Consider the following 26,915-nt stretch of genomic DNA (forward strand, 5'->3'; position numbering starts at 1 on the left):
GTTCTTATATCGTGGGAACAGTAAATAGTTTTGTAAACATAAATTTCCAAAATACTAGCACACATGATATATACCACTATAAGCTTCTGTATCTACACACTTAACTACATAGAAAAAAGAAGGAATAAACAATAACAGCTTGATAAATAATACAAAATCATAAATATAAACTGCAAACAGTTTGATTGTTGATATATCTAATGGAAAGGAAAAAAAAATGGTGATGACAATCATGCAATTTACCAACAGAGTATAAACAATGGTAACAACACATTAACTAACCAGTGTTGGTAACTCAAAAACACTCATATGAAGATGCTTACTAAAGTATTAACACACATAGCTGAGAGAGACTCTTCTTGCTGTTTTTTTTCTTATTCCTCCTACTTCCTCAAGTTCACTTCATGTTCTGCTGTTGTTTAGCCGATGAATAGCCCATTTGAATCCCATGGCCGAGTTTCAAAAGACTTCCCAACGATGCTTCTTTTGTCACTCACAGCTCCATCTTCTGTTTGGTACTCTGGAAAGTAATCAATGAATGTTTTTGTGCCCAACTCATTCACCCCATTGAACAGAAAATCTCTCAGCAACTCCTGGTTTTGTTCAAAAATCATTTATTAACAACATCTTCACAAGAAACAACAAGTGAAACCACTATACCTTTGCCTTAGCTTCACCAATTAGTTTTCTAAGAAGACCATGTCCAGGATCCTACCAACACCAGACAAAGATTCACTCTTAACAACAAATACAGAATACAATGTCTTGTTTAAAAAGAAAGTCAATCACCTTTTGTGCTCGCCATGTCAGGTACTTGTGCTGTGCTTCACGATTAGCTCTCACCTGAGATGGCTCCATCTCCTCCTTCACTTGTATCGTCATCTCAAACCATGCCTTTTAGGGTAAGAGAAACACATGTTTGACTGTTAAACCTTAGGTTTTTAGCCAAGCAACACACAAGTTCTGAGTAATACACCTGATAGTATTCAAGAAACGCAGTGAACAAAGCCTTGTGCTTCTCTTGGCTAGACGAGAATCTGGTCCACATCACCAAAGGTGAAAAAAACTTTATGGATTCACCGGTTAGTTTACCTCCCCATGGGAAAATCTGCATGAAGAAACCTCAGATCAGTTCATCTGCATAGTGTTTTTTCTTCTACATGTTTTTTCTTGTGCTAACCTCATCATATTTGTGGTATATGGACATTATGTTTTTGTAATACTTGTCTTGGTAATCTGTCTGGTAAGTCAACTGATGCAAAGGATTCAGGTCCCTAAGAAAACAGTAAGCTTTTGGGTATCAAGTCTCAATCTTTCAGACAGCATAGACAGGATTTAACTCCAAGCACATCTAGAAAATGACTTACAGCACCACTATGTTGGTGTTGGCAGATGTGAAGAAGTTAGCACAGAATATAGGTGTGTCATACTCAGGCTCCATGAAACCAGCAAAGTCAAAAACCTACAGAACATGCCCAAAGGGAACACTAGAAACAATCACAAACCATAAGAGATGGTGAGAAATGAGGACTACAGCAACAATGTTCTTTCACACAAAGATACTAAAGCTTTAAATATTCAAAGATAATAGTTATATACCTGCATCGTCTCGTTCTCAATGGCCATGCTCCGCAACAGTCTAATCTTTGGAGACTTGAAAGCAAGCATTTCAAGTTGGGTTTTCCCATCAAGTCCAGTCATGCTACTGTACCTTTCCTGAAAATTAAAAGAAAAGAAGCATCCTTTAGCAGAGTCAAGCTTGCCCTAAAATGGAAATGGATCAGTTCCATGTACACTTGGACGCTATGCATAAAACACATACATAATATCCCACAGAAACAAAATAAAGATTCAATATGAGTTATACAAATGTGACAGCTATATAAATAATTGAATCTTAACTTCACCAGAATCTTTGTGTACTTGCATTGTTTTGTCCTAATGATAACTCGAGTTCAATGTAACCAAAAACAAATGCTTGTTATGGTCTGTGTACTAATGACAACTAAAGTTCAAAGTAATTGCATTCTACCTGGAGAGGTGAAGGCTCAAGAACGAGCCTTTTCCTGGTTTCTTGCAGAGCAGACTCGGCGAAGTCCTTATACGAAACAGCAGAGACGCTGAATGAGAATCTTTGACTTCTCCTTCTCAACGTGAGATTGGTGTTCCTAGAGGTTAGTACAGGAGGGTTTGCTGACTTGAAGCACGGCCCAATTGAAGATCCTAACTCCATTTGATAAAAGCTAATTTACAAAACTCAACACACACAAGTATAAGTGAATCTAATGACTCCTTCCTCTGTCCCTTTCTTGAAGACTCTTCAAATTCTTCACCGAAACTAAAAATATCTTAATCAAGAACGAAGCTCAACTCCTGGAGAAAAGAAAATGAGGAAGAAGAATAGAACTGGATATGATTGCAATATGTAGAAACAAAATCATGTTTATTCTGTTTTTATTAATTAAAGGGCCGGGCTGGGCCGGGCCGAGATTTGGGCTTTAGTCTATCTGGCGATACTGGTGATACATAAAAGGAAAAAACACTTGTAGCATCTACATGATTGAACCTCCATCGATCATCTTCGAAATCAGTGGACTACAAGGACGAATCGTTAGTAGGAATATTCAATTAGTTCTTTTCTTGATGAAATTATCAAAACATTTAAACATCTCAAAAGAAACGAAAACTTCTTCATACTAAAAAGACAATAACATAAATCTGAATTTGTCAAAATCAAGAACATTGAAAACATCGTTTGTAAAGAAGCGACACTTGTGTAGCATCGACAAAAACATAACCTCGATAGATATATTATTAATCTATTCATCACCGAACATATCGAAACCACCGTAGTCTTCTTCATCTGATTCCTCAACAACTTCCTTCTTCTCCTCGACCTTGGCAGCTCCACCTGAAGCACCACCACCTGCATCTGCAGACACCGCCGCTACAGCAACAGCGAACTTGCTAGGATCCTGCATCAGAATCATCATGACAGAGCGTTAACATATAAACTTACAAACAAAGCACTTCAATATCACATAAAAGAGTTGCACAATTTGAGTAGACTAACCTTCAAGTACTCCTTGACCTTCTCTGCTTGTGGGAAAGTGTACTCAGTGGCAATAGAGATAGCCAATGCATTCTTGTAGGCGTTGATGAACATATGCGGGGCGGCAGCGAGTGTAGGGTAAGAGATGGCTAGAGCCAAGGAAGTGACCATGGAGATACCAGCAGCAAACTTCTGGACAAGGTCGTCTTCTGTCAGATCAAGAACCTCTGGGCTGAAGACTGAGCCATTGTCGTAAACAGACTGGACAACAAGACCGTATGAAAACGGCCTGATTCCAAGTTTGGCTAGAAGGGCGGCCTCGGAAGAACCGACCTTGTCGCCTTGCTTGATGAGCTCAACAGGGGTGATGATTTCGACTGTACCCTTGTTAATCTTAGTTGGGATGTTAAGAACCTACAAATCCCCAAACACATATTTATGAGTTAATAATAACTTAACAAACAAGTCAGAGTACTACAAAGCATGAATAACCACAAACCTGGAAGAAAGATGTCTGGGATGGATCTAAACCGGTGTTTCCAGGCTGGACAACCACATCTATTGGGGCAACCAAACCAACACGAGCAGGAGCACCAACCTGTTCATATTACAAAACAGAGATACATAAACGAGAGAGTTCCATCTCAATCCAATCACATAGAGAAAGCATCAAATATTTACAGAAGCTGATGCGGAAGACAGTAATCATTTTAGCTATAAAAAAAATACTATTAACAACAGAGCTATCATTTCTTATGAACTAACAGCTAAATGTGAAACTAAATGTAATTAAGAACTCATTCATGTATAGTAATCATTTTAGCTACACATACTAATTAAGACAGAACTATGTAACATTAAATACAAAGAAAAATATAAGAGACATTTAGTTAAAAACTCATTCATGTATGATAAAGTTGATGCAGAAGACAATAATAATTTTCGCTATACATTCCATTAAGACAGTAAAGAGCTATGGAACAGCAAGTAAGAACTCAATCATGTCTATAAATGATTGAAAAAGCTATAATCAAACCTTGTACTTGGCAACTTCCTCGCTCACTTCCTTGAGGTCACCCTTGGTGAAGATCAAACCAACATTTCCCTAAACACAAAAACACATCCCAATAAAAATCAAAACTTTCCAATAAAAATCAAAACTTTCGATTAAAATCTTAAAAAACGTGAAACGAACCTGAAGGAGGGGCATGAGGTTGAGGATTCCAGTGTTTCCGGTGTTCTCAGCGTGAATCTTAACCGAACGCTTCATCATGGTGTTCTTCCCCATGAGCACCACTGAGTCACCACGAAGACCCTTCCTGATGTTCTGTAGCTGAGTCGATCCGACGTTGTCGGCGGCGACGACCAGGATCTGAGTGAACTCGTCGATGAGCTGGCATAGCTTCGCGTCGTAAGCGATCTTCTTCTCCGCCTTTGTTGCCTTCACCATTGTTGCTGCTCACAGGATAAAGGCTTCTGTTTCCCCTCTTTGTCTATAAAAATGAACGGCGGTGTGAGAAAGAAACTAGGGTTTTGGTTTCGTTTTTATACTAATCTAAGGGTTTCTTATTAACGACCTGAATCCAACGGTTCGTGTTTGTTTACTTACTTACTGATCTGACGGCTCTTGCTTTACTTTAATGATTTTGGGCTTTTCTTTATTAGGCCTCACTCCAGTATTATACAGCTTAATATAGTATTGTTGGGTCTAGACCGTTTTAAGTTGAATAAAAGGCCTAAGTAGGCCAATCAGTCTAGTGAAATTTCCCGCCATAGCCGAAACTGATCGCTTACGTAAATTACTTAAATATCCCCGGGAAGATAAGACAGACTTAATGATAAGGGTAATAAAGTAAATGTAACTGTAGAGTGTGAAAGAGTAAACAACACTCGAAAGCTTGTGAACTGTTTGTTTTTTGGAGTAACTGTTTGTTATTAGTTTGAAAAAGAGTAATCTTTGATCCTTCTGGTTGCTTGTACTAGTATAGATATATAAACTAATAGCTTGTGAAATGCAACTGTAATGTGATCTGCGGAATTACTAATCCGTTTCAGTGTGAACTGAAAAAAAAATCTGGAAAAGAGTAAACTTTGGATCACTGTTTTTGAGTTCGAAAGGAGGAACATTTATTCTTGTGATTTCTTGTATGCTATACTGTATTGTGATCTGCGGAATCACTAGTCCGTTTTAGTGTGAACTGAATAAACCTGGAAAAGAGTAACCTTTGGATCTTTGTTTCTGAGTTAGGTTTATTTGAGGATAGTAACTTTGGTTGGCTATAGTTTTCGTTTGTTTGTAGTTGATTATCCGCAAGTTTTGTGTTATTTTAGTGTCAAATTTTATTCTCTGGTTCAATAGCATTTCATCAGTAACACTTCTTTTGTCTTATTTTTATGTTTATAAAGAGGTAGAGGATCAGGCTATCATCACAGCACATGGCATCCACGGAAACAAATGGTCTGTAATCGCTAAGCTCCTCCCAGGAAGAACAGATAACGCTATCAAGAACCACTGGAACGCCACTCTAAGTCGTCGATGCATGGACTTTCAAATGCTAACGACCAATCTATCCACCAGAAACTTTGTCCCGGAAGATTCTGGATTTGATAGAACGATGAATACAATCGCTTTGTATCATGACTTAGTAGAAATAGTTTTTTTCTATACTTATGAGTTTGAGTGTTGACCTTTGTATCATGACTTAGGAACAAGCCTACTAATTAGTGTGAAACACTATCTTGTTTTAGCACACAAAAATTTGATTGGTACATCAAAGAGATTCTCTCAAATGAAACAAACAAGTATACATGCTATGTGTAATGTGTTGACATTTCTAAACACGTATGTAGAGAGAAGGAAGCTATACTAATCTTGGTTTTGTTGTTGTTGTAACTCTAAAAAGCTTCAAGAGAAGAGCCATGTCTAAGTGCCTCTTTAGCTTCAGCTACCATCCCAAGCTTTAAGAGACAAGCGGCTTGCAAGTGGAGAGCGGTTGAACCCTCTGGAGATGCAAGCTGAGCTTGCATTGCATCGGTTAAAGCCTCACTAAACATATCGCACATTAGGTAACATAGACACCGTCTTGTTAAAACTGTTGGTGATACCACTGATGCTCCGCTCATGAACTGTTTATAAAATTCATTTCGTTATCTTTATAAAATAAAATGTATATTAAGGTTTCTTGATTATTTTCAATGGATACCTCTGTGTAGAATTCTATTGCGGTTTCAAAATCCTTAGCACGAAATGCTGCATCACCATGCTTCTTGTAATCTGTATTCTCTTGCATTCGACCCGTCCACATTTCAAATGAGAACTGCAATATATTTTTGTAAGATCCTCAGAATGAGATATTGAGAGGTATCAAGAGATTATGTTTCTCTATACCTCGTTTGTGACCACTACATCCTCTCCATATCCGAGTTTCTCCAGTAGTTCGTGTATGCCACTTAGATCCACTCTCCAGCATGCTTCTCCAAAAGGAGTCAAGCGCAATGGCTTCTTCTTTGTTGCAGGTTTAGTGTATGGTAGAGTCTGTCATATTATTAAGTTTCATGGATACATAGGAAAGACTGAAAAAGTTCTGGAACCTTTGAAGAAACACTTACAGGGTTTTTGTCCACTTTGATGTTTGGGAATAACTCTTCTCCTTTTTCAAGTCTTGAAAGAGCCATCAGAAGAAACTTTATGCTTGGCCTCTCGTCTGGTTCAAAACGCAAACAGCGGGAAGCTAGGTGGATTAGTTCTGTCCTGTCCTCATCAGAGTACTGGCCATCCAGAGCTGAGTCCATTAGCACCAAATAGTTTTTGCCACGGAACATATCAAGTGCCTGGAATTACAAAATTAGCTATAAAATCATGAGTTTGTAGTTATACTAATCAGTCTACTTAAAAAAGAAGAACCAATTCACTTCCAAAAGATTTGACACACAGAGTAAGAAGAGAGAGAGTTACATGGTTCGGTGGAATATGTCTGCCACTCATAAGATCCAGTAACAAAGTCCCAAAGCTGAATATGACACTCTCTGGCATTACAATACCTAGTAAAGTAGTGACACATAAAGTTTGATGAATGTTTTAGGTAAAGAAGTCTACAAGCTTTCTCTTTTCTATACCTAGACGCAAATATTCAGGTGGAGCAAATGCCAAGTTCGTGCTGTAGCTCCTCCCCTCTCTGCTACTCTTCATGAGACCGAAGCAAGACAGCCTTGGATTCCCAACCTGTTGCAACACTTACATGAGTCAATGAGTCATGATAATGATTATTGTTTTTGCAAACCAGGGAAATAAAGTTTTTTTTTTGAGGTGTAGTCTTTAATTTTAACCTTATCAAACAATATTCTGTATGTGTTAAGATCATGGTACAAGTGTAGTCCTTTATTATTACAATAGTCCAAGGCTCTCGCAGTATGTAACGCAACCTTCAACCTCATTTCCCATTTCATTGGTCGTTTCTCCCCTGACAAATTAAAAACCATTTTTTACAGTTGTTAATTAGACTCAAATGAAACTCCTTATATATATATGGTAAAGTTAATGCCGATTGGAGATAGATCTCTCACAGTGAAAAAGATGCTTTGCAAGTGTTCCATTGGGCATATACTCAGCAACGAGAAGCCTCTCGTGACCATTTGAGCAACAACCGATCAAATTGGCCATATACTCACTCCTACACCTCCCCACTGCTTGTGCTGCTTCCTGAAAGCAAAAACAAAAGCCATATTCAGTAAGCTCAGCTCAATATCAGTCCTCTACCAAGTCCCCATGCAACAGAGGTTCAGAACATAGAAAAATGCCACATTCAGTAGATGTTTCTAGAAAAGTCAAATATAGTGGAAAGAAATGAAGCCAAGACTAAACCTCCAGAGCCGGTTCTGGACACAGCCAAACAAATCATCTGCCTTATTTTAGGTAATTATCTAAAACATGTAGATCAATATGTTCTTAATCCGTACGTGATTGTTTGACCCAGTAAATCTCAGGCCTTAAAAAAGCACCAGAGAAATCTTATGCAGAATCATATCAACTAAAGCAAACAGTAGTATGTATAGATAGGTTAAGGACGAACGATAAACTTGGAAGAGTCGGGCCAAGAAAGCCTCTGAAACCGCTTTACGGCGATCTTTCGGCCGTCCTTGAGCCTCCCTTTGTAGACGATGTTAGGAACCTTCTCGTTGTGCTCCGACACGATGTTCCCAGCGGAGAATCCGTCTGTAGCGACTCTCAGCTGTTCCAAACTGAACTCTCGAAAACTAGGACATGAGCTTCCGTCATTGTCATCGTTATTCTCTGCTGAGAATGAAAAAAAAAAGAACAATAAACGTTAGTTTCTCGATCATCATCAACGCATATGTATAAGAGGAGATTTAACCTCGTTGGTCGATGAGGGTGGATTTATTAGACAAAGATGACGAAGATTGCAAAGGTTTAAAGCAAATGCAACCCATCGCCGGCAATGTAGACTTAAACTTTTGAAGTGCGCTTGGTGAAACTCCCGCGCGCCACCGGGAATAATTTATATACTTATTTCTTTTTTCTATAAATACTGTATACAGCACCGATCTTTTTTTTTATAATACTAGTTCTGAAAATATCAACGTTGATTTATATTATTTAAGATACGAAAAATGTCAACAGAATCTTGCTATATTATAAATAATTTAGTTTTCTCATGACTGGCAAAGGACGAACATAGGATATTTGTTGAATTTCGTCTCCATTTTCAAATGTATCATCACTTAGTCTTAGAATTTAATTATAAACAGAAGAAAATCTCATTTAAACAATTTATTTTCGTAGGTTTTACCACAGATTTTCGAGATTGGGGAGTGTGATATCCATATATCATAATCATCATCCATACTGTAATTTTGTAAACAATTCCCATATCAAATCGTTTTAGTATATTTTGCTCATGCCTTGCAAAAAGAAAACATATAGAAACTCTTTTTTTTTTTTGTCAACCATATAGAAACTCTATATTTCATAATGGGACGCTCGTTTAGGTTAATTATATGCTGAAATTAATTGAAATTGAGAAAAATGGCATTTATATACCAAACTTTCACATATTCTCCAAAAAAATACAAACTTCTCTCGTTAATCCAAATAAATCACAAACTTATATTCACTAAGCCATATAAGATACATTTTTTAGTCAACTTAAAAATCGCCGTCTAAACCAACGTTTAGCATTCTTAGTTACTGATATGCAGATTGGCCAATTGAACAAACTTGTGTCGTCTGCATAAGAAGCCTTGATATCAAAAAAAAAAAAAAAGCGACGCACCAAGCGACAATGTGAAGTTCTTCAGCGAGAGGTATAAGGTTTTGCTCGCAAGTCGCAACTCTCCAAGGCTTTGATTGAATCATCCCAATTTGCGAAAACGTTGTCATTGAGGAAACTCTCGCCGGTGAGGTAGATGAGATTTGCATCTCTATAGTTTTCACTCATTTGGAGATACGCTGCTGCACATCTTAGGCTCACCACGTTTTCATTTTTCAGCTGTGACATCAATTCTTGCACCGTAACAGAACTTGGGCACGAGCAAAAGAGTGTTTCTGGCCACCGACAATGGCATGAAGCTGAGCAAGACAAGTTGTCTCAGAGGCTTTTGCAAAAGAGTGTTTCTAGATATCCACTTCTTGACAACAACGGAGACTTGATGCATGATGATGAAAACAATAGTGATGCTATGAGTGACAAGCCAAATGAGAAAATTTGACTCAGTATTATTGTATTTGATTAGTTATACTTATGCAGATGGCAGGTTTGGCCTTGTACTTGGATCATCACATCTGGTTTAAGTCCAGTTGAGCAAAGCCTAATTACAGATTATAAAAAAAGAAGGAGAAAACCATTGAAGAAGTAGAAGAAGAAGAGAACTGACCACGTGTCCACGTGTGACCACTTAGAAGAAGTAGAGGAAGCTCAATAAGCGGTGTGTTTCCCGGGGGACGAGTGAGTTGGCTTTTGTTTTTCAACTATTTTTCTGTCATTCTTTGGACATGTTCAAGTTGTTTTGTTAATTACACTGTGACATTTTTTCTAGTAATGACAATTTCAGTGTTTGCAGTAGTTTTTTGTGTTTTTGTGCTTCTTTAATGTTTGTGCATGTCTCTGTGAATAAAAAATGAACGCGACAAAAAGAAAGAAACTCAAAACTTGTTACACAAGCCAACCGTACAATACAAAGACCATCACAAAATAAGCAGATTGACAAGAGTTTTAGAAGACCAAGTACTACGGACTCAAAGAGATCATCATCACTGAGTCAAAGCACATAATCCCAAAGTTTTGGACCAAAAGTCCTAAGTATTCTTTTGTATATCACTAAGCCATGACCCAAAAGTCTTGGAGCAAAAACTCATACATTGAATACATGCACCACACTAATAACATGTAACAAATCAAGGTATACATCAGGACATTTTGCATAGCTACACAATGCTTTCAACGTTAACTTGTAGCTAAGTTGAAACTCTGTTAAACAACCTAACATATTTTGCGGCTAACATGAAACAACATTTAGGAAGATGAGAGATTAACACTATTAAAGACTTATAATTAAGTAGAGTTACCATCTCTGTGATGCGGTTAAGGCTGTCGGTATCTCTATTTGCTTCTTGAAACCCATATATCTCATCCTTTGAATAACCTGTTAAGTTTGTTATTGTAATCTCTCATTCTCTCTCTCGTCACTCTTGTATAAGAACAACACACCCCTTTTACTGAACAATACCTGCCTTGTGTAAATCCAAATAGAAAAGGATCCAAAGTACAGGAATGATTACAAAAGGAAATATCACAGAGGTCTCATAGCGTTCTTATGTACAAGCATGGAAAACTCATGACTCTTATTCCTCTTATCCATAGCGAAAATATAAAAGATCCCAACTTGAAAAGTCTCTATTTTCAACCTCGGCTTTGCTCCCTTCTTCCCCATCAGTCTGCCACACTGACCTGTTTCTCCTTCCCACTCTCATTGTCGTTCACCTCTCCCTCCTTGTTCCCCACTTGCTTACGAAAGTACACCTGCTGCATCGTATCGTAACCCTTGAGCGCTTCAACCTCCTTATTCTGGTCAAGTAGCTCCTGAGAAAGCAATGATAATAAGCATCCTCTACTTCAAAAGAGATTAAAGGAAGACACTGTTAATAAAACCAACGGTTTCACCTGAAGCTCATGGAACAATTCATCTGCAAACGGTTTTCCATTGCAGTTTCTAGAGATGGAATCAACAAGTGAGAGAAGCTTCTGAACTTGCACGGCTTTCTTGCGCTTATCCTTCTCAAACAGTAGCATTCGATTGTCACATAGCTCCAGCATCTCCTTATTCTGGTCAAGTAGCTCCTGAGAAAGCAATGATAATAAGCATCCTTTACTTATTGCAGTTTCTAGAGATGGAATCAACAAGTGAGAGAAGCTTCTGAACTTGCTCGGCTTTCTTGCGCTTATCCTTCTCAAACAGTAGCATTCGATTGTCACATAGCTCCAGCATCTCCTTATTCTGGTCAAGTAGCTCCTGAGAAAGCAATGATAATAAGCATCCTTTACTTATTGCAGTTTCTAGAGATGGAATCAACAAGTGAGAGAAGCTTCTGAACTTGCTCGGCTTTCTTGCGCTTATCCTTCTCAAACAGTAGCATTCGATTGTCACATAGCTCCAGCATCTCCTTATTCTGGTCAAGTAGCTCCTGAGAAAGCAATGATAATAAGCATCCTTTACTTATTGCAGTTTCTAGAGATGGAATCAACAAGTGAGAGAAGCTTCTGAACTTGCTCGGCTTTCTTGCGCTTATCCTTGTCAAACAGTACCATCCGATTGTCACATAGCTCCAGCATCTCCTACAAAACCACACAATGCAAAAATATACATCATTTTCTTTGAAAAAGGCAGGAGAGAAAAGACAAAAGACACTGACTATCAGAAACTCAGGGGACGCCTGAGCCAAATACTCCTCCAATTTCTTTGCTCGAGCTTTCTCAAATATACCCAAGAGATGAGATATGATGACCTCCACTGGCAGCGTTTGAGCCTATAACCAAACATTCATCAAGAGTAATCAGGAAAATGAGAAGCTTGTAAATATATGCAAAACATGTACATGAATGAGAAGCTTGTACGTACCACCTTCCCTTTAACCAAAACATAGCTTCCATCAAGGGTATGAACAAGCTTGCCATATCCCATCATAGGCACCGTTTGAACCTATAACCAAACATTCATCAAGAGTAATAATAATAATAATATAATTAAAGGCCACCAATACAAAAACCATTAAACAAAAGAAAAAAAAAACCTGATTGAGCTTAAGGGATGTTGATCCACGAGGAGGGTGGTAATTCGGGTCCATCTGAAGCACCTTTGGGAGGCCAATGTGGGTAGGGTCCATATGTTGGCGTTTGGCAGGCTTCCCCTCGGATGATACCCCCACAGTAACTGCTTTACCTTTATCAGCCACCTTGTTATGATACATAAAGTTAAGCCAGTAGACAGCTTTGTTGAAACGCTCAAAGCAATCCGTTATCCTCAGCAGGCGAAAGGAGCCACTCGCTTGGATGTAATCAGGTTGTAGCCAGTACTTCTGACAAACGCATCCACCTGGAAGGTCTATGGGACGGTGAACCGGTAGCCACATGATTCCAAAACCCTCGGGATCTTTTTCAGAGATAAAAAGCCATGATCTTTTGGTTTCATCAGGTTCAAGCTCCCTCCAAAAGACTCTCCCCTGTTCCCACGGGTTACTGCAAATATCGCTTGCAGCTACATGAGGGACACCACAATGTTTTCTTCGCCTCTTTGACAACAAAATCTTTCGAGACATCTCAAAGATTTCTGGATCTTTCTTCCCATCGATGAAAGTGATTGCGTTTCCGATTCCTTCTCCGTTTACGGCAAGCTCACGATGGGAGTCTGAGCAATAGTCGTGAACCGGTATCTCACAGCGCCAAAGATAGCACTGTATGCTAATCCTCTCTGGAGCGAAGATGTTATCAAACACTCGACTGCAAAAAAAATTGAGATCGCGATTGAAAATCAGATCTCGCCAAAAAAGAAACAGAAACAGATGCGATCCAAATCAAAACTACTCACCATGATGCAAGTGAAGAATCCAGAGTGATGATGATTCGAGCGAAGAATGGAAAGCTACCAGAGTGACCAAGTCGGAGAGACGACGGAGAGCGAGCGAAAGTTCAATTGATTTTGATTTTCTTGGTTTTTGTTTCTCGAGAGTTGCAATATATACCGCTTTTAAAAAAAAAAAAATATATATATATATATATACCGCTTTGGAATTAGGTTAACCGGTGGTGGTTTAATTTGAACTTAATGTTCCCTTTTATTGGAAACACAAAATCTTGTAATTTTGTCATTTTACAATTAAAAAAAAAAAGAAGGGATGCGAAATAAAATAAAAAACTGAACCGATAAGAGTAAACCAAACCACAAAAATTCATTATAATAAACCAAATTTAATTAACACTCCAATCTAGGAACGTCCAGCTCTTATATGCAACTGTGGTTGTCTCTATCAATCTTGAGTTTATGAATCTGACAAATTAGTATGTTTTAATATTTACCACACAGTTTATTCTTTTCCAAAACAAAATTTATATGGTCTGTAAATTCAAACAAAGATCTTAAACATTTTGGAAATATTTGGTGTATATACACTTCATTCGGAATATTAAGAATTAATATGTTCAATTTTTAGAACAATCATTTATTATAACTAAAGAATCTTCCCCAAGATCGTATTAGTAACATTCAAATTATTTGCATGGCCGGTTAAATGCTTTCATTTGTAGATTTGGTTTAATCATTGAATATTGTATTAAACGTAACTATATAATGTTAGTTTTGTTCTCCGATCATGGTTATTGATGTGTTTCGTAGACCAACGTTACATAATTGTATGGTCGGTTTAACACCTGTTATACACTTGCCGAGTTATTCAACTAATTAGAGAATGTCGTTTGTGTCTTCCATTTGTAGGTTAAGGATGAATTTGGAATTAATAATTTTGAATTGAAAGGAAGTAACATTTCAAAGTACCCTGTCAAAGTTCACGTTTGAATTGAAAATGAACTGATCTATCATCTATGTATCATCATTCAAGTGTTATACCATGCTCTCAATAATGATATGAATAAATTTATAGGCGACACCGATAGTGGATACTCAAAGATTATTTGCAAACGTGTTTGGCTGATTTGTGATACATTTTGTACGATGAGTGTTTTTGGATCGGACTATATAGGTTGGTGGATGCTTAGACCACCTCCATCCATTAGAACCCCCAATATACACAATTTAGAGACTTTACAGTTCTATATGTTTCAATTAACTACAATTAATATATTTTTAAAATAATTAAAAATAAAGTATTATTAGAAAATAAATATATTAATATACTATTCAAAATACCATGATGACTGAATAGAAATACCAATCAAAAATTATGTAAGAAAATAGATTATTATTACTAATAATCACCGATATATACTGAAAATCGAAAAATTAATATAAAAAAATATTTTTATTGTTTTATGTGTTTATAAAATTAAAACATCAAATAAAACCGTAAAAAACATAAAAGACAAAGAGTAGCAAATAATAATAAGTTTAAATGTTACACATAAAAAAAGAAGAAAAAGGGTAGTAGCAATGGTCTAGTCGAAATATACGATTTCGGTAGAAACAACTCCAACAAGGGTAAAAAGATCCCTACGGGTTTGAAAAATTGTGGCAGCATCGACCACAACATCTTCAGGGAACACCACTCGCACTCGTGGGATGCATTCAGTTCCCGCAAGCAAACTCTTCAAGTGTAGAAGCTCTTTAGCAGTTCCTTTATAACCAACAACATGCAGCTCCTTGACTTGGAACTGACCAATAGTAACATTGCCTGTGTAACCACCATCTTCCAGACCCTGGAGGAGCATGCATGCATGCAACGACTAAGTACAAGTCTCTCTCTCTATAGATAAGATAATATAGAGTGTTTTGCTTATTAGTAAAAAAATATATATATACCTGGATGATCAGTGTTTCAACCTTTGGAGACTGCTTAAGCAGATATGGCAGCAGTTTCCAATTTTGTTCGTTGTAACTCCCAAAAGATAAGTTAACTAGATTCTTGAACACCGGTAAAACTAGTCGTCCATCTTCAACACATCGAGAAATCACCTGAAACACACCCACATATAAGAACTGGTCTCAAGTGAAAAAAAAAAACACAAAGAAGACTACTTACATCAGCAGAAGCGGGAGAAAGATGCAGGATCTCGACGTTGCTTATCCCTATAATGAGACCCGACAGATCCGGATCTTTGATCGTTTTAGAGTAACGAATATCTAGCCTAGCTTCCACAAGGGAAGCCAAGTTCACATATGTGTACTCCTCTAACGCAAAATCGCGGTAGTTAAGGGACACAAGACTTGGGGCGTCAAGTGTCATACCATCCCACCTTGCAAACTGAAACTCATAGTAAACTGATAGCTTCTTAATGGTCGGATTAGATATGTAGAATGGGGCTCCTTCACACTCGCGGTGACGTACATATAACTCCTCCAGCAATGGACATCCACGAAGAAGCACACCACACAGATCGTCACGTCCAAAAACAATAGTGTCGATGAAGAGACTCTTGAGCGCTGGAAGAGACACATTTGGAGGAAACTCCCCAAGATAAATTTGTGTTCCCAGTGACAGCTTAACCAGCGTCTTGCTCGTTAAGAGCTCAGAGGGTAGAAAAAGGTGTTTATACTTCCTTTTGAAACTCAGGCTCATCTCCAAAACACCACGCTCTAGTGCATTACATATCCAGCCGGACGCATGAGCCATTTCCCTCTTCACGTCCACGTCGTGAATGCGAAACTTGAGAGAGAAGTTATTGATAGGAGAACCGCATTGCAAAGCCAGTGTTCTGTCCACAAAATTCCTGAAGCTCTCCCGGATCACGGGCCACTCTTCTTTACCCTCTTCAGGTTTCACCAAATCAGAATCATCGAAATCAAGAGTGTGCACTAATCTAAACACATTCCTCCACTTTTTAGCAAGAACAGATGTTGAAGCAGCAAGTTTGGTTGGAAGTAAGGACAAGATCTTTCCCAGGACCTCGTCAGGAAGCCAGCTGATTGCATCTCTCAACTCACTGTTGGCTTCCATATAGACACTCACAACCCAGCCTCCTTCTGCCTGAAACATATGAAGTGAGCTCTCAAAATATGAGGAACAAAGACCATAGATGATAAAAAAGGTGCAAGGGATTAAAAGCTTGATGGATTCGAGCTACAACAGTTTCATCAAAGCTCAAAAGAATGACACTTTGAAAGCTTGTAAGAAACAGAGTAAACAATATGGAGAAAACAGAGTAAACCAGTTGGAGAAAACAGAGTGAACTTGTTGGCTTCCATAAAGAAAGAACAAGTCTCCACTTTCAAAAGTTACATCAAACTCAAACTATCTATAAGAGATTGGAAGCTCAAAAGAATGACACTTTGAGCGATTGTAAGAAACAGAGTAAACTACCATATGATGGAGAAAACAGAGTAAACCAACATGGAGAAAACATAGAACACAGAGAAGTTGTACAATTCACATCAATGGTACTCCACAATGGAAAAGAACAAAACCAAACTAAAAGAGGGTTTATAGCTTCAACCTTTTCGTTTTGAATTGAATACGAACCGGCGGAGGACGTCAAACAGATGATGATAAAGGGATTCTTCGTTTCAGATCTACCTACCGTCAAAGATGAGATGTTAGGGAAGACAAGAAGATAAAGGTAAAAGATTAATAATAATTGAAAAAAAAAGTTAATTCGAATCTTCTTTTTGTCAATTTTATATTATTTTTTTTTGAAAAAATTGCCAATTTTATATTTGATATTTAATATCTTAGATATATCTTATTAAAGCTGAATAAAGATTTATCGACCACAAAAGGAGTTTATTAAGAATATTTTCATTTTTTTAAACTAAATTATTTTCATATTTGATATTTATAAAATTTAGAAATCGTTTTGGAAACTGCTAAAGATTTTACAAAAAGGTATTTTATAAAAAAAAAAATCAACTATAAATTGCTAACCCAAAAAGGTAACGAATAAAAAGAAAATCTCAAATCTAATAATCTGAAACCTACTTTGAAAGTCAAATTGTCAGAGAACTGCATTCATTACCATTAGTGACACGTGGGGTGGTCCGTGGTCTTAACTCTCTTTTTTCTTTTTTTCAAACTAGTTGTTGTGCCCGCTCAAGCGGGCCTAATCATTTTACAATTACCGACTAAATATCATGATAAGTTATTGGTTATGATCTTTAAGTTTTTAATAGAATATCAAATTATTTATATATGAAATTTATGTATTAAAATACATATATTCATTATTTCGTTAATTTCTTGAAAGCTTTCATATATATAGTAGAAATATTTTCACTATATATTTTTGCAACTAATTTTATTTATGATTGAAAGATATTCTTTTTAGATGATAATATATATATATATATATATAGAAATCATTTTTTAATCTTTACTAAAAATATTCTTGGATAATAACAAAATATGTATATGAATTATCTTTTTTATTTTAATAATATTTTTATTATATCAGTTTTAGTGAGTTATCTGATTTCATAAAGATTAAATTCATTTTTATGTTTGGGTTTTATTATATTAAATCATAATTACTAAATATTTTATAGTTACTCATTAATATATGCGTTACTAACTAAAAGACTATGATAATAAATTATTATTTTATTTCACTTGAAAATTCTTACACTTTATTTATATTTTTTTGAAATTTCTTTGTACACATATTTATTATATATAAATAAATTTTGAAAGTCACTTAATATTCTCTTTTCAAATATATAAAATTAAAAAATTTATTCGTTTAATATTTAGTTATATACTTTTTGTTTTCAACTTTATATTTTATAAAAAAAATTCAGATAACAACACAACATACATATAGGAATTATATTTATATTCTAAAATATTTTTAGATTTTGGATAAATCTTATTATTATTAATTTTAATCAATTATATAATTAAATAAATCAATTTTCGTTTTTATTTTAGTTTAATATTCTTTTTCAATTATATAAAATTAAAAAAAATATTGATTAATATTTAGTTATATAATTTATGTTTTCAACTTTATATTTTTAAAACAAATTCAGATAACAACACAACATACATATAGGAATTATATTTATATTTTAATATATTTTTAGATTTTGGATAAATCTTACTATTATTAATTTTAATCAATTATCTAATTAAATAAATTAATTTTCGTTTTTATTTTTAGATTAGTTATATATTTTATTCATTAAGGGTAGTATCGATATTAACCACTCTAACTTTTAACGTTGAGATATTAATTATCTAGGTGATTTTCCCGTGCTCATACACGGATATAAATATTTATAAAGTAAATACATTATAATATTTATTTACATTACGATAGTTTATTAATTTTTTTAATTATTCTGTTATTTATATTGTAATCAATATGCATGGTTTTTTTAAATAACATTGTGTTACTTTAATTAGATTATAATTTTGGATATAATATCTCGACTGTTTGGTTATTATTTGGATATATTAGATAATATTTACTTTTTATGATTTAACTAAAATATTTTGTTATACCGATTAAAATTTTGATTAACTTCTTTTATTTCATATAGTTTGATTCTTGCCTTAAATTTGTGTATATATTTTAGTAGGATTATGTATAATTTAATAGTATTGATTAATTCAAAGTTACATCTTAATTGTAATAGTTGGTTAATATATGTGTAGTATTATTTGAGAATTTCATATTTATTTATTAAAATATTGAGAATAAATGAGAATACATTATTTTTATTTAATGTTTTACTTTGTATAAAATAATTTGGATTGGTTTAGTTACTCATTGGTGGGTATATTGTGTTACATATTTCCGTAAATTTAAGTATAACTATTTCTAATCTAATTCAACCAAATCATATTTATTGTATTCATTGCATTAGTTTGGTTTTCATCTTAGATGTGTATATATATTTATGAATTGGCTATTTATAAATAGCCCATGACTATGTTAATTTTATAGTACTTGGTTATTTGGAATATGTTAATTATCACAAATAAAATTATAAAAATAAAGTGATGATAGGTACAAAATTGCATACAAATATAATCGATACATTCTAAAAGTAATATTAACTCTTTATTTTAATATCAAGATTATTTTTTAAAAATTCCTTTTTATGAAATAAAATTATGTATAAAAATTATTTTTGGTTTAAGTTTATAAATATTTTCTTTATCGTACATGTTATTTGAAAAATATAAAAGGGAACATAAAAATAATAAATTAAATTTTATTCATTAAAGATATCTTAGTTTATGCTATTTAAATTATTTTGTAATAATATGAGAAATATATTGATTTAAATAAAATGCTTAATAATTTTTAAAATATATATTATATTGTTAAGATTATTTTAAAAAGGGAAGATTATTTTTCTTTACTTTAAAATCAAAATTATTTTGAAATTTCCTTATTATGAATTACACTATATATAAAAGATATTTTCGGTTTTAAATTTATAAATTTTCTTTATATATAGGTTATTAGGTGTGTTGCCCGCATTTGCGGGCACAATTTTCTTACGAATATTTATTAGTTTATATATTTTACTAAAATATTTATGCTTATTATTGTATTAAAATTTTAAAAACACTAACATATTAAAAATAATTTTGATTTTGAAATCTTATACTTTTGTTACCATTTTTTGTACACTTATTTGTACTTATATTTTGCTCATATTTTCTATTTTTTCAATTATTTATATTTTCCATTACATATATTGCTCATCTATACTATTTAAACATAAATAATAATTTTTTTACCAAAAGTAATAGTTGGATCAATACATTTATTGTTAAATTAAAATAAAAATAATATATATTTTTATTAAAACAATATGATTAATATAAGTTCGTTTTATTTTAATATATATTTTTAGATTTTGGATAATTATTATTAATATTAATTTTAATAATTTAGCTAATAAAAAAATGAAAATTAGTTTTTTATTTTGTTGTTAATTTATGTTTTATTCATTAAGGGTATAAATGATATTGACCACTCTAATTTTTTAATTTAAAGATATATTTTTAGATTTTGGATAATTCTTATCATTATTAATTTTATTTACTTATGTAATAAAAAAAATTATTTTTATTTTGTAGGTAATTTATATATGTATCCATTAAGGATATAAACAGTATTAATCACTCTAATTTTTTATTTTAAATATATATTTTTAAATTTTGGATAATTCTTATCATTATTAATTTTAATTAGTTAATTAATCATAAAATTAAAATTTGTTTTTATTTTTATGAATAATTTATATGTTTATTCATTAAGGGTATAAACGATATTAACCAGTCTAACTTTTAACGTGAGAGCTCCGTTGCGAAAAATCACCTCGCAAATAATAGTATAGATGGGTGGTCTTAACTCTCAAGTGTGTTCCCAACTTGCCATAAGCCCAAAATATTAAGCCCGAGAATCTTACAATGTGTTTTTGTAGATGTTTAATACTAAGGTTTACTTAGGTTTCAAGTTATCTTACTAGATCTAAAACATTATGAGTGTGCTAGATACTTTGGTTACAATAAAATCACTTCAACTTGGCTAGAAAATACAACAGCGTTGGTACGAGACAGTAGTCATTTGGATCTGCCAGCACTATACTAATACATCCTCGTTAAGTTAAAAATCTAAATTTTTATTTAGTATCTTTAAGCGTTACAAAGTAAAACAAAATCTCTTCGAATATCTAAAAGAACATTTACGAGAAAATATAGGTCATGGTATTACCAAATTACTATCATTAGGAATTAACACCACACGAAATTTGAAATAGTTTGAAATAGTCTGCATAATTATCGCCTTAGAGTAGAACGAAGGTGATAAACACAAATGAATTGTATGACGGATGTAAGTAGTAGATAGAAGAAGTCGTTGAGTCGATGACCGAACTCGGACTTGAATGCGTAGATATATCAGTATTCAACATGTTTTTTTTTTTTTTTTGCTAAAACAGTATTCGACATGTTCTTCGTGAGAATACATTAGAGAGATTTTTTTAAAAAGATTTAGTTTTCAGAATTGTATACTCTGATACCATGAAATTATTTGGAATATAATGAGTTATCTTATTATCAAATCAATAGCTCAGTACTTATACAAATTAATGATCCTAAGTAAGTTGATAAGGACTCTAGAGTAAAGTTATCATTTTTTAATTAACTAGGACTTATCCCCAATAATCTGTTTACATGTGTGTGTAAAATGCATATATATGTCTATTTTAACGTATTTCTTAAATCTATGATACTGTGATTGTGAATAATCTTACTTTGTACAGATTTGGAAGCATAGCAGTTTTAAACTAGTACATAAGCTCGAATCAAACAGAGGAGAAAAAAAAAGAGTTTATTGTTTAGCTATCAAATAGTTGTAAAATAAACAAGTGCGTACATACAAATTCAGTATTTTTACAAATATATGATTCTTTACATATATCATTTATTAATTATGTCAAATAGTTAATTAGCATTAGCAAGAATAAGACCTTTTGGCTAAAAGAACTGAAGTGAGCAATAATAAAACTTGGATTAAACTGAAAACAAAAGCAGAAAGATAAATATTACCAGGAGATTCAGAGCCAACTATATTTGAGAATATACCAAGTCGAATCAACTTCATATCACAAAGTTTTTATATAAATGAAATTAACGAACATTAAACATTTACAATAAAAACACTACTGACAAAAAAGAGCTCAAACTAAAACCTTAGGAGTCCCAGTCTCGTCAGCAAAACTGGGTTTGTGTTTCTTGGTGGCCCTTAGATAACAAAACACCACCACAAGAAACGTAGTTGCTAAACCACCAAGAATAACTCCACCGCCGGCCACCGATCTGTCCACAGTAGAATGGTGGTGGCTTCGCCTTACAGTCTCTTCTGAATGTGAAATCTCCGGTGCTTCTGCCTCCTCTCTTGGCCAGTCTTCCCCACCGAACTTTCTTGCTACCGGGGGATCACCTTCCGATAATGCTGCTGCCATAGCCAATGCGTACGTTAGAAAGCAGCATAGGACTATAAGTTTTGTAGCCATTTTAGGTTTTGGTTATTAGTATCTCTGCTTTTGTTTTCTTCCTTGGTTTACTTTGAGATGATTATGGAGTTATTTATAAGAAAATATTCGTATTATCTTTTTTTAGTCGTCAGAGAGATCGTGCGGTGTGTCGTATGGAAATTTCCGAGTGTTTGGTGTCCGATAAAATCGGTGGATTCCACTTAGAATTTAGCTATGAAAATTATTAGTGTAAGTTTTTGATACAACTTCTTTTGGTCAACAAGTTTTTTAATACATAAATTATTTATATTTGTGTTCTTCAATGGAGATGTCGGGTTGGCCAGAGGAATCATACGGGTGTACACGTGAACTGAAATTTAAAAATACTATGAAAAGCAACGATTCATTAAAAGAACATAAAGAGAGTTTACATTGTATTGGTACGTATGTACTTAATAAGTTAATGTAAACATACTCAATCATCAAAAGAATTTAGAAATTTGCTATGCAATTTTAAAATCTCAACTTATTGTTATTTAGTAAATTTAGTATTTATGAATATATGCACAGACATATTAAAACAATTCGTAAATGATATTATAAATTTTTGAAACTAGGTTAAGTTTTAGAATTAAATTACAAACTCTTTGAATAATATATTGTATAAAAACACAATCTATATATAATTGATAAATATATGGTCTAATTATGTATTTCATTTATTTAATGAATTATTATATATATTAATATTAAATATAAATATGATTACGGAAAAAAACTAAATGTAAAAATTGAAATTTTCAGAAAATTTTAAACAAAAAGTATAGATTCCCTTTAGAAGATCTAGTAATAAATTAAAATATAAGCTAAAAAGACACTGGATTGAACTTTATGTATAAATATAATAGATCTGAAGAAGAACATATTAAAAGGAAGTGAGAAAAATTTAACCTAATTTTTTGTCCAAGAAAAAAAGTGAGAAAAATATATATAATATATCCCCCATTAGAAATTTTTATCTAGCAAACATGAACTAACAATTGACTGAACCAATAAGTGTACGTAATATCTTGATTTTTCACAACTTGAGGATGGTTACGAACAATAACTTTTCACCAGCTTTTATTGGTTATTTATCATCTGTGTCAGATTTGAAAGAAACAAAGTTAATAGTTTGAGTGGAGATAAATATGAATTTATTTCAAACTAGTACCAAAAATATATTTAAATCCCTAGCTATTAATTAGATTAAACATTGTAAATCTTCTTATATAAGTGAATATAAGACAGCGTGATCTATGGTGTGATTTGCATGTAAGGGCTGTCTCTGAAGTGTTTTGATTGAAGGAGAAAGTGAAGCTTCTTTGTCTCCAGGCAAAGACGAAGGTGGTCGGGAACTAGCTTCCTCTTGTTTGTGGAGTATTCTATTCTAGATTCGTGATTTGTTTTCTTTTCGTTATGCGTATGCTTATAAGAATTTTTTTTAAAGTTTAGTTAATTATGTTATTACAACATAATAACATAAATGATTTTACAGTCGATAATTTTTCAATTTTATGAAAATACACATTTCACTACATCATTTCGAACTGTTCTATAAAATTTAAGTTCGATGGTTTATGCACCATGCAGAAAATCTGTCATAATATTTTTTTCTTACATTTGTGCCGTTTGAAACTAAGACCTATAAAGGCATGAACCATTTTTAAGAATAGGGCAATTATCCGTTTTGCTTATAAAGATTTTGATTACATAAAGAATAGCCCAACTATCCGTTTTGTTATAAGACCCGCTCTACATAGAATTGAAATTAAAATAAGCCCAATGAATAACCAACCATAAGAGGGACAAGCACAAACTTCAGCTAAGTAGAAAGATATTCCACTAAAATAAACACGTGGTTTAGTTAGTTGCGTTTTTCTGACAAAAATATAAAGAAAAAGTTTATTAAGTGGAAAATGTGTTTTTTAGATTATGGTGGAAAAATTACAAAATTAACATTTTCATATTATTAAATTATATGATAATACTATCTTAAAATTTAAAATACATCTCAATAAACTTTTTAATGATAAATAGTTATGTTGTAAATAAAGTTATATTATAATTTGTATATTATTAAATGTCAACCAATTATTAAAATATAAACTATATATTTATAATAAGAACTAAAATATTTTAATAAATTTTATAATAAACTAAAATATTTGATCAAACTAAATTATTTAGTTATTTTGATATTTTGTAATAATTAGTTTAATTCCTTGATATTTTTTATTATAAAAATTGAATACCATATCAAATAGTTTTATCAATTTAATATGTGTTCCACCATTCCACATATTTTAAAATTTTCCGCAGCTTAATTAATTTTTTTTGCAGTTTAACTATTTTTTTCGTGACGTGATTAAGCAATGCTTACCAATAGGAGCCATTGTCTTTTGAAAAACCCATGAGAGTGAAACGCAAATGGTGCTTGCCTTTTCCGTTGTCTCGACAAAGACAAACCTTTCTCCTCCTGTCGTTAGATAAATTAAAGAAGAAAGGTCACTAATTTATAGAATTTGTTCTCATAATATTTTCTCATCATTAGCCTACTATCTTTTTGGACGGACACTGACAGGCAACTTTTTTTTGTTCACAAAAAAAACACGAAGAGACAAAAGTTACGATAAGATAAAATCCAAAAATCTCTAGCAAATAATATTAAAGTTTAAGACTAATTATACTATATCTTAATCAAATATATCAACACTAGGAAAATCTGACTGTAGCTGTTAGAATTTTTTTTCTTAGAAATATTCGATGAAAATTTCCCCCTTGAATCTATTTTGTTGTTGTTGATAATATGAATTTATGATGCATCCCATACACTGACAAAAAGAACATATATTATCCTATATTTTGGAACTAATAATAAGTTATTACCCATAAAACCAAAAATGTGCTTCCCTGTACAGTAGACTAAAAAAACAATAATTGTGAAGAGAACTGGTTCAAATAATGATCCAAGGGAAGATCTCTTTAAGTATACAAAACACAGAAGAATAAGCAAGAAAAGACGGTCAAAAGAAGTCGAATATCATTTGTCTAAAAAAATAGCATAATCCTAAGTTGCCATCATTGGCTCATAAAGAACAAATAATATTGATTTCTCAAATGATTTGATGTCTCACACCCCTCCTTTTACTTTTCACGATTTATTGTATGCCTAGTGCTTACGCAGAAAAAACTCTATGCGAATGAAGTGGTTATAGTTTACTAATGTGTGGTTTCTTTAGATTGGTCGACTTAAAAAAAAAAAACGGAATTCTTAATTACAGTGTATACAATATAGTTGACAGTCTAGAAACCAGTATGAGTCCAGGTCCTTTAACATGTTGCCGCATTCAATTGCTTAGAGCCTTAAACCTTTTTGAAGAGACATTTCAGGAACCTCACACTTATGATGAGAAGGGGATTAAAATAACTGATATTAATTATATATCGGCTAATCTATTTGTTGTCAGATTGTTTTGAATTCAAAACTCATGATTATAGTAAGTTCCATTCAGTTCCTATTTACCAACTCTAGTACTGAAAATCGCCATGTGCTCATGATTATTGTATATCAATCAAGTATACAACTTGTTTCTAAAGAACGCTAGCTAATAAAGGTTAAGAGTACAAAGTCGACATCGATCCTAGGCCTATATGCTCTAACATCTGTCGAAACAAAGCTAAGGGCATGACATACACGATAAAACATGATCAAAAAGATTTTTATTTTCTATTAGAGCATATGTTCTCAAAGCATTAAACCTTTCGAATCAGCATCTTCTCGTTACTATTTAGACTCAAGAGGCTTATAAATTCTCACATTTCCCTATTAAATTATCAACAACTAAACCAAAAACAACAAGACCAAACCATAGAAACTCATAGAAAGAGATCTTAACAAGATAGAAGCAAATGAATGAAGCAAGGGGTATGCATCTCCAGATAACAAGTATTGGTGAGGACCGGGTAATCTGCATCCTGAGGTTTAAAGCTTAACTACACGCATAGCATGCCTACGCATACACCTATGTATTTTAGTATAGCTTTTAGTCCTCGGGATGCGGATTACCTCTTCCTTACAATACGTACACGGTTACATGAACACGATTACTGAGAGGTTAGTTCTTTTTCTCCGAAGACAAGACGATTTATTGCATATTTACATTCATATTCATTCAAAAGTATGTGTACATCCAATGTGTACCTACATGCTTATGAATGCATTATTACTATTGATCTTTGTGTTTTGTCTAATTACGTATATAACTAAAACAATTTGACGAACAAGGATCCATCACCCATGTTATATGAAGCCAGAAAAGGAAAGTACAATGAGAAATATTGGAAGCTGAGTCATTGCCCTAATATTTTAAGTTTACGAATGTGAATATTTGGGAGCTTCGCGCATAAAATATGTTATTTTTTTTACTTCAAAATATATCTTTACAGATGTATGATACGTTCATGTATTTAAATATTTCAAAGTTTTAGATCATATATCTACTACTTTTACATCTGGTACAAAAGATATTAGCAGCTACTACTATGAAAATTGAAGACAGCCAAACCCTATCTTTATTCTTGACATGATCAGGATATAGGATATACTCACTCAGATACTTTCTTTTTGGTAAATGCCTTTTTAAACGAATTT

The 26,915-nt window shown here is 33.2% G+C and overlaps 6 protein-coding genes across 7 annotated transcripts; all 6 read right to left on the bottom strand.

Annotated features, from left to right (window-relative positions):
- Window positions 1-121: 121 nt before the first annotated feature.
- Window positions 122-2,418, bottom strand: LOC108863089 (phytochromobilin:ferredoxin oxidoreductase, chloroplastic). The gene is made up of 8 exons (XM_018637397.2): window positions 2,033-2,418; window positions 1,600-1,716; window positions 1,368-1,462; window positions 1,181-1,274; window positions 977-1,108; window positions 790-894; window positions 661-711; window positions 122-593 (listed from the first exon to the last, which is right to left on the bottom strand). Exons 1-8 carry the CDS (start codon window positions 2,231-2,233, stop codon window positions 420-422), a joined length of 969 nt encoding a protein of 322 aa, XP_018492899.1. The 5' UTR covers window positions 2,234-2,418; the 3' UTR covers window positions 122-419.
- Window positions 2,419-2,676: 258 nt separating this feature from the next.
- On the bottom strand, window positions 2,677-4,582 carry LOC108863088 (60S acidic ribosomal protein P0-2-like). Its single transcript, XM_018637395.2, has 5 exons — window positions 4,248-4,582; window positions 4,089-4,157; window positions 3,552-3,650; window positions 3,074-3,466; window positions 2,677-2,975 (listed from the first exon to the last, which is right to left on the bottom strand). The coding sequence occupies exons 1-5, from the start codon at window positions 4,500-4,502 to the stop codon at window positions 2,820-2,822; spliced, it is 972 nt and encodes a 323-aa protein (XP_018492897.1). The 5' UTR covers window positions 4,503-4,582; the 3' UTR covers window positions 2,677-2,819.
- A 1,361-nt stretch (window positions 4,583-5,943) lies between these two features.
- Window positions 5,944-8,500, bottom strand: LOC130512663 (serine/threonine-protein kinase BSK6-like). 2 transcript variants are annotated; one of them, XM_057010872.1, is made up of 10 exons: window positions 8,425-8,500; window positions 8,122-8,342; window positions 7,616-7,751; window positions 7,379-7,512; window positions 7,169-7,274; window positions 7,008-7,093; window positions 6,662-6,883; window positions 6,441-6,587; window positions 6,256-6,369; window positions 5,944-6,178 (listed from the first exon to the last, which is right to left on the bottom strand). In XM_057010872.1, the coding sequence occupies exons 1-10, from the start codon at window positions 8,498-8,500 to the stop codon at window positions 5,948-5,950; spliced, it is 1,473 nt and encodes a 490-aa protein (XP_056866852.1). In that variant the 3' UTR covers window positions 5,944-5,947. The 2 variants fall into 2 exon arrangements, with proteins under 2 accessions (XP_056866852.1, XP_056866851.1); XM_057010871.1 differs by having other exon boundaries at window positions 6,644-6,883.
- Window positions 8,501-10,779: 2,279 nt separating this feature from the next.
- Window positions 10,780-13,431, bottom strand: LOC130495015 (uncharacterized). Its single transcript, XM_056985904.1, has 9 exons — window positions 13,364-13,431; window positions 12,357-13,062; window positions 12,185-12,265; window positions 11,979-12,092; window positions 11,833-11,901; window positions 11,661-11,750; window positions 11,489-11,578; window positions 11,230-11,406; window positions 10,780-11,148 (listed from the first exon to the last, which is right to left on the bottom strand). The coding sequence occupies exons 1-9, from the start codon at window positions 13,429-13,431 to the stop codon at window positions 10,999-11,001; spliced, it is 1,545 nt and encodes a 514-aa protein (XP_056841884.1). The 3' UTR covers window positions 10,780-10,998.
- Window positions 13,432-14,578: 1,147 nt separating this feature from the next.
- On the bottom strand, window positions 14,579-16,877 carry LOC108860071 (F-box/LRR-repeat protein At3g60040). The gene is made up of 4 exons (XM_018633979.2): window positions 16,726-16,877; window positions 15,315-16,259; window positions 15,095-15,247; window positions 14,579-14,991 (listed from the first exon to the last, which is right to left on the bottom strand). The coding sequence occupies exons 2-4, from the start codon at window positions 16,227-16,229 to the stop codon at window positions 14,731-14,733; spliced, it is 1,329 nt and encodes a 442-aa protein (XP_018489481.1). The 5' UTR covers window positions 16,230-16,259; window positions 16,726-16,877; the 3' UTR covers window positions 14,579-14,730.
- A 4,976-nt stretch (window positions 16,878-21,853) lies between these two features.
- On the bottom strand, window positions 21,854-22,314 carry LOC108861163 (uncharacterized). Its single transcript, XM_018634990.2, has one exon. It carries the CDS (start codon window positions 22,259-22,261, stop codon window positions 21,926-21,928), a length of 336 nt encoding a protein of 111 aa, XP_018490492.1. The 5' UTR covers window positions 22,262-22,314; the 3' UTR covers window positions 21,854-21,925.
- Window positions 22,315-26,915: the final 4,601 nt, after the last annotated feature.

The sequence above is a fragment of the Raphanus sativus genome, chromosome 5 (genome assembly GCF_000801105.2).
Source record: "Raphanus sativus cultivar WK10039 chromosome 5, ASM80110v3, whole genome shotgun sequence".
Classification (NCBI taxonomy): Eukaryota; Viridiplantae; Streptophyta; class Magnoliopsida; order Brassicales; family Brassicaceae; genus Raphanus; species Raphanus sativus.

What these genes read in the sequence shown, in the direction of transcription:
- LOC108863089 (XM_018637397.2), bottom strand. Translation starts at nt 2,233, where the DNA reads ATGGAGTTAGGATCTTCAATTGGGCCGTGCTTCAAGTCAGCAAACCCT. An exon ending in TTGAGAACGAGACGATGCAG is followed by an intron (nt 1,463 to 1,599) that starts GTATATAACTAT and finishes CATGTTCTGTAG; the next exon opens with GTTTTTGACTTTGCTGGTTT. An exon ending in TGACATGGCGAGCACAAAAG is followed by an intron (nt 712 to 789) that starts GTGATTGACTTT and finishes TGGTGTTGGTAG; the next exon opens with GATCCTGGACATGGTCTTCT.
- LOC108863088 (XM_018637395.2), bottom strand. Translation starts at nt 4,502, where the DNA reads ATGGTGAAGGCAACAAAGGCGGAGAAGAAGATCGCTTACGACGCGAAG. An exon ending in CCCAGACATCTTTCTTCCAG is followed by an intron (nt 3,467 to 3,551) that starts GTTTGTGGTTAT and finishes GGGGATTTGTAG; the next exon opens with GTTCTTAACATCCCAACTAA. An exon ending in AGGTCAAGGAGTACTTGAAG is followed by an intron (nt 2,976 to 3,073) that starts GTTAGTCTACTC and finishes ATTCTGATGCAG; the next exon opens with GATCCTAGCAAGTTCGCTGT.
- LOC130512663 (XM_057010871.1), bottom strand. Translation starts at nt 8,500, where the DNA reads ATGGGTTGCATTTGCTTTAAACCTTTGCAATCTTCGTCATCTTTGTCT. An exon ending in CTGTAAGTGTTTCTTCAAAG is followed by an intron (nt 6,588 to 6,643) that starts GTTCCAGAACTT and finishes ATAATATGACAG; the next exon opens with ACTCTACCATACACTAAACC. An exon ending in ATGTAGTGGTCACAAACGAG is followed by an intron (nt 6,370 to 6,440) that starts GTATAGAGAAAC and finishes AATATATTGCAG; the next exon opens with TTCTCATTTGAAATGTGGAC.
- LOC130495015 (XM_056985904.1), bottom strand. Translation starts at nt 13,431, where the DNA reads ATGACAAAATTACAAGATTTTGTGTTTCCAATAAAAGGGAACATTAAG. An exon ending in CATCCCTTAAGCTCAATCAG is followed by an intron (nt 12,266 to 12,356) that starts GTTTTTTTTTTC and finishes GTTTGGTTATAG; the next exon opens with GTTCAAACGGTGCCTATGAT. An exon ending in CGTCCCCTGAGTTTCTGATA is followed by an intron (nt 11,902 to 11,978) that starts GTCAGTGTCTTT and finishes GTGGTTTTGTAG; the next exon opens with GAGATGCTGGAGCTATGTGA.
- LOC108860071 (XM_018633979.2), bottom strand. Translation starts at nt 16,229, where the DNA reads ATGGAAGCCAACAGTGAGTTGAGAGATGCAATCAGCTGGCTTCCTGAC. An exon ending in TTTCTCCCGCTTCTGCTGAT is followed by an intron (nt 15,248 to 15,314) that starts GTAAGTAGTCTT and finishes GGTGTGTTTCAG; the next exon opens with GTGATTTCTCGATGTGTTGA. An exon ending in TTGAAACACTGATCATCCAG is followed by an intron (nt 14,992 to 15,094) that starts GTATATATATAT and finishes ATGCTCCTCCAG; the next exon opens with GGTCTGGAAGATGGTGGTTA.
- LOC108861163 (XM_018634990.2), bottom strand. Translation starts at nt 22,261, where the DNA reads ATGGCTACAAAACTTATAGTCCTATGCTGCTTTCTAACGTACGCATTG.